Source organism: Lactuca virosa, chromosome 3, assembly GCF_052849685.1.
Source record: "Lactuca virosa cultivar CGN04683 chromosome 3, Lactuca_virosa_CGN04683_v6, whole genome shotgun sequence".
Lineage (NCBI taxonomy): Eukaryota > Viridiplantae > Streptophyta > Magnoliopsida > Asterales > Asteraceae > Lactuca > Lactuca virosa.
The window spans coordinates 64815826-64829535 of NC_136428.1; the positions used below are offsets into that span (position 1 = coordinate 64815826).

At 37.3% G+C, this 13710-nt stretch overlaps 1 protein-coding gene across 1 annotated transcript; it reads left to right on the plus strand.

Moving 5' to 3' along the window:
* The first annotated feature begins 12875 nt into the window (after window positions 1-12875).
* LOC145163601 (uncharacterized) lies at window positions 12876-13208 on the plus strand. The gene has a single exon (XM_079082419.1). The coding sequence runs from the start codon at window positions 12876-12878 to the stop codon at window positions 13206-13208; it is 333 nt and encodes a 110-aa protein (XP_078938545.1).
* Window positions 13209-13710: the final 502 nt, after the last annotated feature.

Consider the following 13710-nt stretch of genomic DNA (forward strand, 5'->3'; position numbering starts at 1 on the left):
CACCCTCACTCGTTATATGAAAACCATACAACACAGGTGGAACACTAACTCTACTGGAACGTCTAAGAGGTAAGGACTCGTCAATCGGTTCAACTGGAGTTTCCTCCTTGGGTTGAGTGCCAGTGTTGGAGGTTCCTTCATCGGTCGACTGCTGAAGCTCTTCAAGCTCAATTAGTCTCCCACTGTCCCCTTGGCTTATGAGTTCTCTCTCTCTCTCTCAGAAAACCCCTCTCCTCGCAACGAAGACAACATTGTCAATCAGTCTACAGAAGAGATATCCAAAGGACTTCTGTGGTAGCCGATGAAAATACACCGCTCACTACGAGGTTCGAGCTTGTCGTGAGTCTCTCTACGAAAGCCTCACAACCCCAAACCTTGATGTGTTCCAACGAGGGAGCTTTCCCTATCCACATCTCGTGAGGTGTTTTGGCAACCTTTTTCGTAGGGACTAAGTTAAGGATATGGGCGGCAGTCTCTAAGGCATAAACCAGAATGAGATAGGTAGCGAAGTACGACTCATCATGGAACGAACCATGTCCAGCAGGGTTCGATTACGCCTCTCAGCCACACCATTCAACTGCGGTGTCCTGGGAGGTGTCAATTGCGAAACGATTCTGCGTTCCTTGAGGTAGTCATGGAATTCAAGACTTAGATACTCTCCACCTCGATCAGATCGAAGCATCTTGATTTTCCTGCCCAACTGATTCTCCACTTCATTCTTGAACTCTTTGAACTTTTCAAAGGTTTCTGACTTATGCATGATTAAGTAGATATAGCCATATCTGCTATAATCATCGGTAAACATCACGTAGAAGCGACAAGCATCCCTTGTGCCAGTGAAGGGTGACTTGGTCATCTTTCCAAGTAAACAAGACTCGCACACGTCATCGTCCCTAAGGTCAAATAACTCTAACACTCCATCCTTTTGGAGTTGGGCTATGCATTTCTTGTTGAGATGTCCAAGACGACAATGCCACAAGCATGCTTTATCCAAATCATTGGAAGAATCAATACACAACACATCATTTCCTAAATTGTCTACAACCATCACAGTTTCATATATTCCATTACAAGGCAATGCTTCAAAATAGAAAACACCATTAAGATAAACATTAATAGAACCCTTTTCATTATCAAATGAATATTAAACCCTTGTCTATACAAACCACGAAATGAAATGATGTTTCTTTCCATATCTGGCGAATAGCAACAATTATTTAAACATAATCCTAATCCATTACTGAGAATTAAATAGTAAACTCCGATCTTGGTGACATGCGACGATCTTCTATTCCCTATGATCAAATTTATCTTCCCATGCTCCACATCTCTATTTCTTCTTAGGCCTTGCAAATCAGAACAAATGTGAAAACCACATCCTGTATTAAGAACCCAAGAAATAGCATGTGATGAATCATTAGATTTAATAGTCTAAATACCTGCGTAGGACGGCTTGATCTTTCCATCCTTGATATCCTGCAGATATTTTGGGCAACTTCATTTCCAATGCCCTATTTCATGGAAGTGGTGGCACTCTGCCTCTTTAGGGTTGGAGTTGGGCTTAGCAGAACCAACTTTGGTTCCATTAGAAGAGGAGCCATTTTGGGACTTTCCCTTATGGTGGCTCTTTGAGGGAGCCTTCCTCTTCTTCCCCTTTCCTTGCCCAATTGCCAACACTGGGGTAGCAGCAGGAGTTGGAGTTGATGCAACATATTTGTCTTTGAGGTTGCTCTCAGCAGTCCTCAACAAGCCCTGAAGCTTGCTCAAAGAGACCTCCTCCTTGTTCATGTGGTAGGTCATGCGGAACTGGCTATAACAGGGAGGCAAGGAATGAAGGATGATGTCAATTTCCAGCTCTTCATCAAAGTTCAAATTCAACTTTAGCAGGCGATCGACATATCTCTGCATCTTTTGCAGATGAGCGGTAAGGGACTCTCCATTACCCATTTTGGTAGTGATCATCGAAGTGATGATCTCGTACCTTTCTTGCCTAGCGCTCTGGTGGTACCGGTCCAACAGATCTTGATGCATCTCATAGGGATACATGTCCTCATAGGACTTCTGGAGTTCTGCAGTCATAGTCGCTAGCATGATGCAATGGACCTTCGTGGCATCACGCTCGTGGGCCTCAAAGGTCGCGATTTCTTCAGCAGAGGAAGTGTTGATGTCAATCTCCTTTAGCTTCTCATCGAGGTCATACTCTTTGTCCTCATAACGAATGACCATTCGAATGTTGCGGATCCAATCATTGAAATTGGACCCGTCAAAGATCACTCTCCCACACAAGTTCATGAGTGAGAACGAGCCAGAGGAAGTTGAACCAGAAGCGTTGTTGTTGACGTTCGACATCTGAAAAGGAAAAAGAACAAAGTTTGATTAGAAATGAATACCCAATTAAACACCCAAATGAAAAATTAGGGCTAGGATCCAACAACATTATTTACAAATTAGAAGAGGGATACCGTAATCTAACAAGCAAATAATTTGATGGTAAGTGAATGACGATTCACTAATTTTCCCCATGAAAAACAAATTAAAAATAAGTTTTAAATGTATTGAAAACTCATAGATCTTTTGAGATTCATTGAACTTTTCAATGCCATGTTTAAATCTCGACATGCCCCTCTAGTTTGTGATTGGGATGCCGAGGATCACAAAGCGGGTGTGAATAACCATGCAAATGTACATGGTGCCCTCATGTTGGATTACTGTCTAAGTCCATAACTATATTTGGTATGTACTTGACCCGACCAGGCATGGTCCATTTGGGTTGCATGGCATCATGCACTTGGATAGACTAAATGAGAGAAATAAGACACTTATGGTTATTAATATATTATAAGTTCTAATATATTAATAATAAGAATAATAATATTTAATTAGTATTGATCAAGAATTAATTTATAATTAATTATGTGATCAAAAGAAGACTAATTAAATATATGGGTTGATTGTGTAAATCATCCATAACTTATATAGTGGGCCAAAGCTCCATGGATAATCAAGTTGGGTTAAACCCATAGGTTGCTCCATGGAGGTTACTTAACCCATGGGTCATGGAAATGAAAGGTCATGACAATTAGGGTTTACATGGTGTAACCCTAATTGTAACATACTATATAAGCATCATATTATTCACCAAAATCGGCCACTAGTGTGTGTAAAAGAAGGGCTAGCCGATTTCTTAAAGTGTGGATTTCTCTTTAAGTTATTCCAAGAGCATTTGATGTTGTGTGAGCCATTTGAGGTGTCACATTTGAGGCACTAGGCACTCAAGCCCCATGGAGTCCAACTACACTACAAAAGGTATGTATTATATCTATATTATTACCCAAGTATCTATGATTGTATGCTAGATAGGGTAATACCTTGGAATATTAAGATTTGCATGTATATTAGAGAAAACATAGATCCAATGTATTTAGGGTTGCATGTACACCATAGGAGTGTTAGAATGCTCAAAACCCAACAGTGGTATCAGAGCCTAGGGCTGTTTTCAATTATACTTGATGCAACTTATTTTTCAAGGCTGAGAATCTGTCCAGACAGAAAACTCGACGAGTTCATGTGTTAAGGCATGAACTCGACGAGTTTCCTATAAGAACTCGACGGGTTTATGTCCCAGACAGCATATCTTCGACTGTTTTGGCTGGAATTGGACTAGGAACATTACCATAAGTTGTTTTTGAACTTATAAACTTGTTTTTGATGTGGTAATGTTCATGCTAATCCAGTTTCAAAGATAATTATCAATAGATTCATGTTTTGTATTAGTTTAAGTGTTATGCTAATTACATGGAAAAGTTTGATTCCAATTATCTTGTTCATATGAGTTGCTTAGATTAATAGAAAAGTTTGATTGATTATGTGTTGTTGATCCATTTTAATCTTAGAGTGGATTCTAAAATGTGTTTGTGTAACTTGTCCTCAAGTTACATGAAAAGTCACATTAAAGTTTCTTAAAACTCATAAAAGTTGGCAAAGGTTACAAAATGAAGAGTCTTGTCTTCATTGAATGGTTTTATGACTCCATAACTTGTCCTCAAGTTATGGAGGTTCAAGAGTCACTTCATTAAGTAATAAAATATGTAACCTTAATTAATTCCATAAGTTACAAAATAAAGAAAAGTTACATTCTTTTATTAGTTTAAAGTCTTCCATAACTTGTCCTCAAGTTATGGAACTTGAAGAGTCTTTTAATTAAAACTACTTTAAACACATAAGTTATGGAATTAATTAGTTTTGAATAGTTTCAAAACTTGCCCTCAAGTTTTGGAATTTGAAAAGTTTTCACTTATGAATACTTTAATTCCAAGTTAGCCCTTAGAATTTTAAAAGTTAAAATTCAACCCTTATACTTTATAATATTATAAGTTAATAATATTTATATATATGTATAAGAGTAAATTCAGTCTTACCATTAGTAGGCCTCATTCACGAAGCCGGTCTATAAGGGGGGTATAAGATTACTGCCTATAAAATGGCAGTTTAATGGGTGTCTACTCTCACCCACCGCTTCCTTGACTGGTGGAGGGTCGTTAGCCGAACGGGTAGGACAAAGACTATAATTCTCCCTTCATTAAAAGTATTAATGATAAATACTAAGTAACTAAACACTTATAAATTCCCAATCTTAGTTACTTAGGAAAATGTGAATAAGGTGCTAATCCATGAAATTACACTTTGCACTTTGTTTAAGCCGTTAGTGGAGCGTGTGTGGTTAACCGGCACACTAATATGGACTTAACAAGGTAGGCAAAGGGTAACTTAATGTTTGTCATAGTATCGATGGAGCGTGTGTGGTTAGCCGACACATAGATTGAGGGGTAAACACTTAAGGGTACCAAGTAATTTGCATGGTTACTTCACACCTTGTTTTGTGATCCTCGGCATCCGAGTCACAAAACCTGAAGGGCACACTCGAGATTGAAACATGCCATTGAAAAGTTCAATGAATCTCAAAAGATCTAGGAGTTTCAAATCCAATTAAAACCTAATAATACATTTCGTTTATCTTGGTGGAAATTGGTGAATCGTCATTCACCTACCTTCAAATATTTTATAGCTTGGATTACGGCATCCCTCTTCTAAGTTATAAAATAGTTTGTTGGGTCCTAGCCTTAATATTTCATATTGGGTGTCATATTAAGGACTTTATATCAACTATCTTGAATATCTCCCAAAAGATGTCTAAGTTCAGACATCTATGATCTTCCCAAATCTCTTGGAACTTTACTTCTTTCACCTCCTCCAGCTATTCTCCCTAACCCACAAGTTCTTGAAAAGTTTAAGGTCACTCAATCCCTATTGGAAAGCAAGGTCTATGTGTGATCGCATCTTGGAGATGAAGTCACATATTGACAAGCCGGGAGAGTTGGGTGTCAAAGTCTTAAGAAGGTTGGATGTTCAACCACTTTCTAAGTCACATAGTGAATTCCTTTGGGACTCCTATGAAATAGACTATGACAAGACCCTTAATGATCTTAACTATTTGCTTGGTGCTGCTAAATCAGAAATGATTTGGTGTACTAGTAAAGAAAATTTGATTAGGAGATCAACTTCCCAAAACTTTATGGACAGGGACAATAGTGACACAAGATATCTAGAAAAGCCTTCTCATCCCAAAGAAAGGGTTTGACCATAGTCAACTAGGTTGACCAAATGGTAAAGAGAAAGGTTAAGTCTGAGATAGTCCCATTACCAAAGATTCCATATGTTTATCTTGCCAAAGAAAGGGGCATTGATTGCGAAGCTGCCTATTTACCTGAAAGATCATAAGGGTGATCAAGTCAAGAAGTTTGACTCTTCTTCAGGTAAAATTCCACTATCTAACTCTGTTAAGTTTCTATTATGAGATTCTCATTACATGATGTGACTGGGTCACATATTGATGTTTTAAGAATCAAAGAAAAGTGAAGAAACTTAAAGGAAGTACATGCTGATTCTGATCACGAAGATGGATTTCGATCACATGGTTTGGTGGTCAGAATTTTTGAAGCTGTTACTAAGGAGTTATGATAAATTGCTTAGGAATAGATAACAACAAGTTTTTCATATGTATTTTCACTTTAAGGATAAGTTTTTTCCGCAAAGTTTTGAAATAAAATAAAAGGTTTTAATTTTATATTTATTTTAAATATCCTTTACAGTGGCATTTGTGAAAAATGGTTGTTTATATGATTCCATTGATAGCAATATTGGAAAAATGGACTTGATTCTTACGTTTTTGGTAGTGTCATAATTTACCAAATAAGGAATGATTCTCATCACCCAAGGTTTCAGTTGGATAGAAACTTGGAAATCATGCAAGTTGTATAGTATGATGAATGAGAACTTTCAGCTTTGGAAAACTAAGACTAGTTCCTTGTTCACATGTATATGTGAGTCAAGTAAAGGACTAAGGGATCGAGTACACATTCTTGTGCACTGATCAAGTCCACCACAAAAGATCGATAAGACTATTCGTCATGATTTACTAAAGTTTAGTAAATATGGTTATACTTACAAGTTTAAGTATAATTCTGAAACATTGGAAAAGTCTCAATGTATGGCAGAACGAATGGGAAGAATCAAATTAGGCAGACAGATAAAAGTTTCTCAAATCTGAAAAGATGGGAGAGTACTTTAGTATCATGTTTTGTGATCATCTTAATGATTAAAGAACCACATCACAATTGGTCTTCTAAGGACATCTTAGTGCATTCTTATGACTAAGAAGAGGAGTCATGAATTGTTGAAATGGTTAAATCAAGAAGATGAGTCATGCTTCGTTTCAAAACAAGTCTTAGAGTGATACTCCAAGACTATAAGTTGAGTGACATATCTTAAAGAAAGGTTTATAACACTTGTCAAATGTAAGAGTAAAAGTGTCCTACTCTTGTACATTTGAAATTGGTAAGTTGTGATGTTTTGGGTTAAACAAAGACCAACTTAGGCCAAGAGTGTGAAGTGTTTGTCTTGATAAAGAAGCTGCACTATCTCTTGAATATTTGGCAAGATAGTCTTATATGTCAAGAGGAAAGTGGGAGTCTTAGAGATTCTGAAAGCTTCAAGGTCTAATCAAGAATAATAACCTGTAGTTTAACACTAGCACATGACGAGAGGTTTATAACCTATCGTGTTGACATATTTCCTTTTCTGTGCCCATTCCAGTTAAAGTTGGCTTTACATAGGAGTTCTGAAAGTTCTCAATTGGTTGCATAACAGCTTGGAAGCAATGGCAGACCCTGTACTACCAGGTGGCAAGAAGTTAAGATTGCATAAGTTCAGTCCATATGAGTTTGGATTTGTCATTATCCTTGTATTGTGACTATGGTTTTGACGATTCACATGGATAAGAACACATACACCATAAAATCTAAGGGTCATAAGGTTTCTCTCCGATTCATGAAAATGATGGTGAGGAAACACTTCCACCAAGTAGATTTGAAGCAGATGGCAAAAGGTCTAAACAATTGAGACTATGATTACGGCATCCCTTTTCATAGTTCTGAAATTGTTTAGACACACATGCATGCTATCTAAGGAAAGGTGTATGATTTTGATAAAGTTTTATCAAAGCATCTCGTATCAGAAATCTGAACTTTGGTAAGAAAGTCAATAAAGCATTGATTTCTAGAAGTCCATCTGATTTCTGAGTACATGTCAAAGCTAGTGGGAGCATAAGTGTTATGCTAATAATCATCATGTTAGTGGGAGCATAATAATTATTGTTAGTGTTGCAAGTTAGCAATGTTAATTATAGAAAACAAAAGTTTCAATTCGTGAGGCTGCAGGGATTGAAAAAGTTGTTTTGCTATAATTAAGGGAGAGGATATACTTCATTTCAGTTCTAAAGGCTTAGATTGAGACCTTAATCATCTTTAGTCAAGAATATATATATGAATTTCATGTTGGATTGGTTCAACTTAAGGAAATTCTATATATTGCGTTCTCAAAATTCGATTATGATTACGACATCCCTCTTCATAGTCAAATTTTGAAAACATGGCAAATAAAAATATTGTAGCAAAAGACTGGTCTAGAATCATGTCTTTATGTGAGACATCATGAATCGTGTACCATTTGCTTTGGGTAAAGGATCGATTGCATGTGCTATAATATTTGTCCTTTCTAAAATTTTCCAAATGCCTGGGGCATTAAGAAGGGAAAAGGTCTAGAATTGGATATGACTACAAGGATTAAGCAATTGTCGAGGACAATCTAAGGTTTACCAAAGATTGGTTGCTCAGGGACAGTTGGAAGTATAGTGCTAATTTTGGAAGGACCATATTGACATATTCTGAAAAGAGGCATCTCTTGTTCAGAAGTGATAGTCAAAATGAGAATATGGAGTTGTCTCCATAGGTGGAAGTTATATGTGTAAGATTAGAAAACTTAATGCAAGAAGCATGTTCAAAGCAATGTACTTTGAATATGAGACTTAGTTTCCATGGAATTGATCTCCATTGGAATAACCTGTAATGACTGATGACAAGTCTTTGTGACTTTGTACATATTCATTACAAGAGGGTCTGTGCATATAAGTTTAAAATCTAAACAGATTTCGATAAATGATAGGAATTTGAAATTCTCACATTTTTCGATATGGATTTGGGAATGTGAAATTAGAATCATTGAAATTATGTTCAATTGGTTTATTTCACAAAGTAAGGATCATAGACAAACATAGAGTGCATACTTGATGTATTGCAAAGCTATTGTTTAGAAAAACATAGTGTACATGCTTGGAGCATGGGACACCTAGTGTTTTAATTCAAGTATAAAGTTGATAAAACCGAAACAATGAATAATGAGTAATCAGTATGGTGATAAATAAAAGTGGTCTATTTATATTCATAGGGTTTGATACCATATTTGATTCATTTATTCTTGGTTTTCACTTTGCATGTTTTGACTTCCAGAATAAACTAGGTTATTCTTCCTGAATGACTAAGTTATTCAAACCATCCACAGTCGGTCATATGTTGGAAGTAGATATGAATCAAGACTGTCATGGGTTGGCTTGTAGAGGTCTAAGTTGGTGGACAAAGTGGTGCTACAACACTCATGAGTGCTCATAAGTTCTGAGTATTGGATTCCACCCACCCTCATTTGAATCACTTCATGGATTTTATCACGAGTGATCATGAGATGATAATATCTTATATTCTTCAAACCTAGAGATCTGAGTTGTTACTATGAGTTGGTTGTACATTGATTGCACGAAAACGCATTGGTAACTCGATGTTATAAAACGTGCCTTTATGTATGATTCAACAAGTAGAAGAACAAGCCATATGAGTCGAAGTTTATCCATTCCTTTTACCTTTGGGATAAAAGCGATATCTGTGGGCCCCTCGATGATTTAGTTATGACACATGTGAGTGCTTGGCCAAGCCAGGACTGATTTGATTTGTTCAATCAGTCAATCGTCATAAATCGGAAATCGGGAAACAAAAGATGGACAGAGAGAATGATTTATAATCCATGTCTCAGTCCATATGATATCTAGAATGGAGGAATATATGATCACTTATCTAATGGACAAGTCATTGACAAAGGTCAGAGATTATCGACAAGGTCAGAGTTCGACGGAGGCTTTTGAGAGCTACGATTGCCAGTTGGTTCTTGAAATCATACGCAATAATAGTTTTAGACTTATCCAAGTGGGAGACAGTTGGATTAGTGTCTAAGTCCATAACTATATTTGGTATGTACTTGACCCGACCAGGCATGGTCCATTTGGGTTGCATGGCATCATGCACTTGGATAGACTAAATGAGAGAAATAAGACACTTATGGTTATTAATATATTATAAGTTCTAATATATTAATAATAAGAATAATAATATTTAATTAGTATGATCAAGAATTAATTTAGAATTAATTATGTGATCAAAAGAAGACTAATTAAATATATGGGTTGATTGTGTAAATCATCCATAACTTATATAGTGGGCCAAAGCTCCATGGATAATCAAGTTGGGTTAAACCCATAGGTTGCTCCATGGATGCTCCATAGAGGTTACTTAACCCATGGGTCATGGAAATGAAAGGTCATGACAATTAGGGTTTATATGGTGTAACCCTAATTGTAACATACTATATAAGCATCATATTATTCACCAAAATCGGCCACTAGTGTGTGTAAAAGAAGGGCTAGCCGATTTCTTGAAGTGTGGATTTCTCTCTAAGTTATTCCAAGAGCATTCGATGTTGTGTGAGCCATTTGAGGTGTCACATTTGAGGCACTAGGCACTCAAGCCCCATGAAGTCCAGCTGCACTACAAAAGGTATGAAATCTATATATATTATTACCCAAGCATCTATGATTGTATGCTAGATAGGGTAATACCTTGGAATATTAATATTTGCATGTATATTTGAGAAAACATAGATCTAAGGTATTTAGGGTTGCATGTACACCATAGGAGTGTTAGAATGCTCAAAACCCAACACCTCATTGTTACAATCACCTATTCAATGTGTTGGTTAACCACACACGCTCCATCGAACTATGACAAACAATGAGTCACCCTTTGCCACCTTTGCTTTGAACCCAATTAGTGTGTCGGTTAACCACATAGGCTCCACTAACGTCTTAGCAAGGGTAGAAAGTGTAATTTCATGGAATTGCATCAATTCACTTTTGCATAAAGTAACTAAGATTGGGAATTTTTGTAAAAACATAGTTACTTTTATAATTTCATTATATACTTTTAATGAGGAAATGGTTGCCCTATCCTACCCGTTCGGCTAATGACCCTCCACCAATCAAGTAAGCGGTGGGTGAGAGTGGACACCCATTAAACGGCCATTTTATAGGCCATAACCTTATACCCCCCTTATAGATCGGCTTTGTGAATGAGGCCTACTAACTGTAAGACTAGCATTTAAGTTATACATATATATATATACACACATATATATATATATATATATATATATATATATATATATATATATATATATATATATATATATTAATCTTATAATATTATAAAGTATAAGGTTGAATTTTAAACTTGTAAAATTCTAGGGTTTGAAATTTAAATAGTTCAATTTAAACTTTTAATCAAAAATTTTAAATTTCAAAACTTGAGGGCAAGTTTTAAACTTTTCAAAACACATAAGATCAAATAGCAAATAATTTAAAATTAAACATTTAATTTAATGATTATCTAAATTTGACCTAATCAATTTTATTGACAAGATAATTCATCAAATAATTAAATAATCAAATATTATCATATAAGGAATTTATTATTCAAACAATTTGTAATTATCTTTTGTTTTGGTAAGGATAAACATATAACAACAATAAAATTCGGATTTTATTAGTCAAAACTGATTTTGGTAATTATCCTTCAGCAAAACAGCAAGAAATCCCGAAAATGTCTTTGTTTGACGTCCCGACTCATCGAGCCCACTTTGGGACTCACCGAGTTTTTCAGTCAGGGGCCAACAAAATCTATTTTAAAGCAAGAATGAAAACACAAAGCATCAATATAATAGAAGCCAATAGAGGCTCTGAAACCACCGATGGGTTTTAGCCAAAAGAACATACTCTGTGCTCATGCAAACCCTAAAGCTTGGATCTAGGCTTCTCTATTGCACATGCAATTCATCCAAGACTTTCTAACCCTAGATCTAGCATACATGATTCGAAATTCACATAGGAAAACAGATCTAGATGATTACCTCTTGAACAATAACTTGAATCTTCTTGTCTTGGAGCATAGAGTCACAAGTGTCACTCCTCTAATGGCTTACAAACACCAAAGAGGCAAGAGGATGATATTAGAGAGAGGGGAGAGGCATAATTCGGCTATGGAACTCTCTAGGGTTTCAAGTGGCCGAAAATTGAATGCCTAGGGGTCTTATTTATACTGGAGATGCTAGGGTTTCACCCTAAACCCTAATGGACAGCTTAGGCCTTAAGCTATCCAAGGAAGCTTCTGGAATAAGGCCTTATGGCCGAAACTATGGATGAACACATCCTAATTTCATCCATGCCTAGTACAAGAGGCTCCTCAGCCCAATACTATACTATCACACATTTGACAGTTTAAGTCCCTGATATTAAATTAATGCCTTTTAGCCACAAAATTAACTTCTTAATTAATTCTTGTCCAATATTAATTTAATTATATGATTTATCTTTTAATATATTATTCATATAATATATTAATAAATCATACTAACCTCTCTATTCATAAATCGTCCTGTCAAGTTGCTTTAGGTGAAGGCAACCCAAAAGGACCATGCACAACCGGGTCAAGTACTTACCAAATATAGTTACGAGCTTAGACACTAATCCAACAGGAGTGCCAGTATCAGTAGTCTCTGACCGGGATGTCCGTTTTACATCTAGATTCTGGAAGAAGTTCCACGAGTAACTGGGCACTCAGTTACATTTCAGTACAACATACCACCCCCAAACAGATGGCCACAGTCAGAGGACGATCCAGACACGTGAGGATATGATTTGGGCATGCATGTTGGATTTTGGAGGGATTTGGGATACATACCTCCCACTAGCAGAGTTTTCATATAAAAATAGTTATCATGCTAGTATCGACCGACCACCGTTCGAGATGTTGTATGGTCGGAGGTGTAGGACCCCAGTTTGTTGGGGCGAGGTTGGACACCGAGTCATGGGGAGCACCGAAGTAGTGCTAAAGACTACCGGGTTGATTCAGCAGGTGCGCGACCGGCTGCGAGTCGCACAGAGCAGTCAGAAAAGCTATGCTGACCGGCGACGATCAGATCTTTAGTTCCCGGTGGGGGACTTTGTGTTACCAAAAGTGTCACCATGGAAGGGTGTCATTACGTTCCGGAAGAGGGGCAAGCTAGGGCCCCGGTATATTGGACCATTCAGGATTTTGTCCCGGATGGGCAAAGTGGCTTACCGTCTGGACCTGCCAAACGTGCTCAGCCAGATACACAACACCTTCCATGTGTCTCAGCTTCGAAAGTGCGTCACTGACGAGGCCACAATTATTTCGTTAGACGACATTCAGGTTGATGAGAGCCTGAACTACATTGAGAGACCCATTGTGGTTTTTGATAGGAAGACTAAGGCTCTTCGTAACAAGGAGGTGAAGCTAGTGAAGGTGCAATGGCAGCATCGAAGAGGCCCCGAATGGACATATGAGCCAGAGGATGAGATGCGGGAGCATTACCCTGATCTGTTTGCATATGCGGACTTAGAGGACGAAGTCTAGTTCAAGTGGGGGAGAGTTGTAACACTCCAAATCAGGTATTACCTTTGGAACCCTTGAAATTATAATTATTTCATAATTCTCCCTTAAGTACGCTGGTCGTACTTCAGGTTACACTTAGCGTGCCATGCATGGATGATCGTTGCGGGCCAGCACTTATGCTGAGCGTACCAAAGGGTATGCGGGGCATACGTGACGAATGTTCAACCCTTAATTTCCAGATTTAAGACCTATATAAGCATCCTTATCTCATTTGAGCCTCACGCTAACTGGCCTCCTTCACCCTCAAACGTCCATGAAAACCCTAAAATCATTGGAGTGTGTGTTTTTGGGCTTGTGAGTGTTTGAACACCATCCTTTTGGTGTTCTAGCAACAAGGAAGAAGAGGAAACAAGCGTGACCGAAGAAGAGCTTATGGATCTTACATTTTGAGCAGCCTAGGAAGCTTAAGGAGGTAAAAAGCTTTCACCTTGGTCATTATTTTCATTTCTAGAGCTAGGGTTTT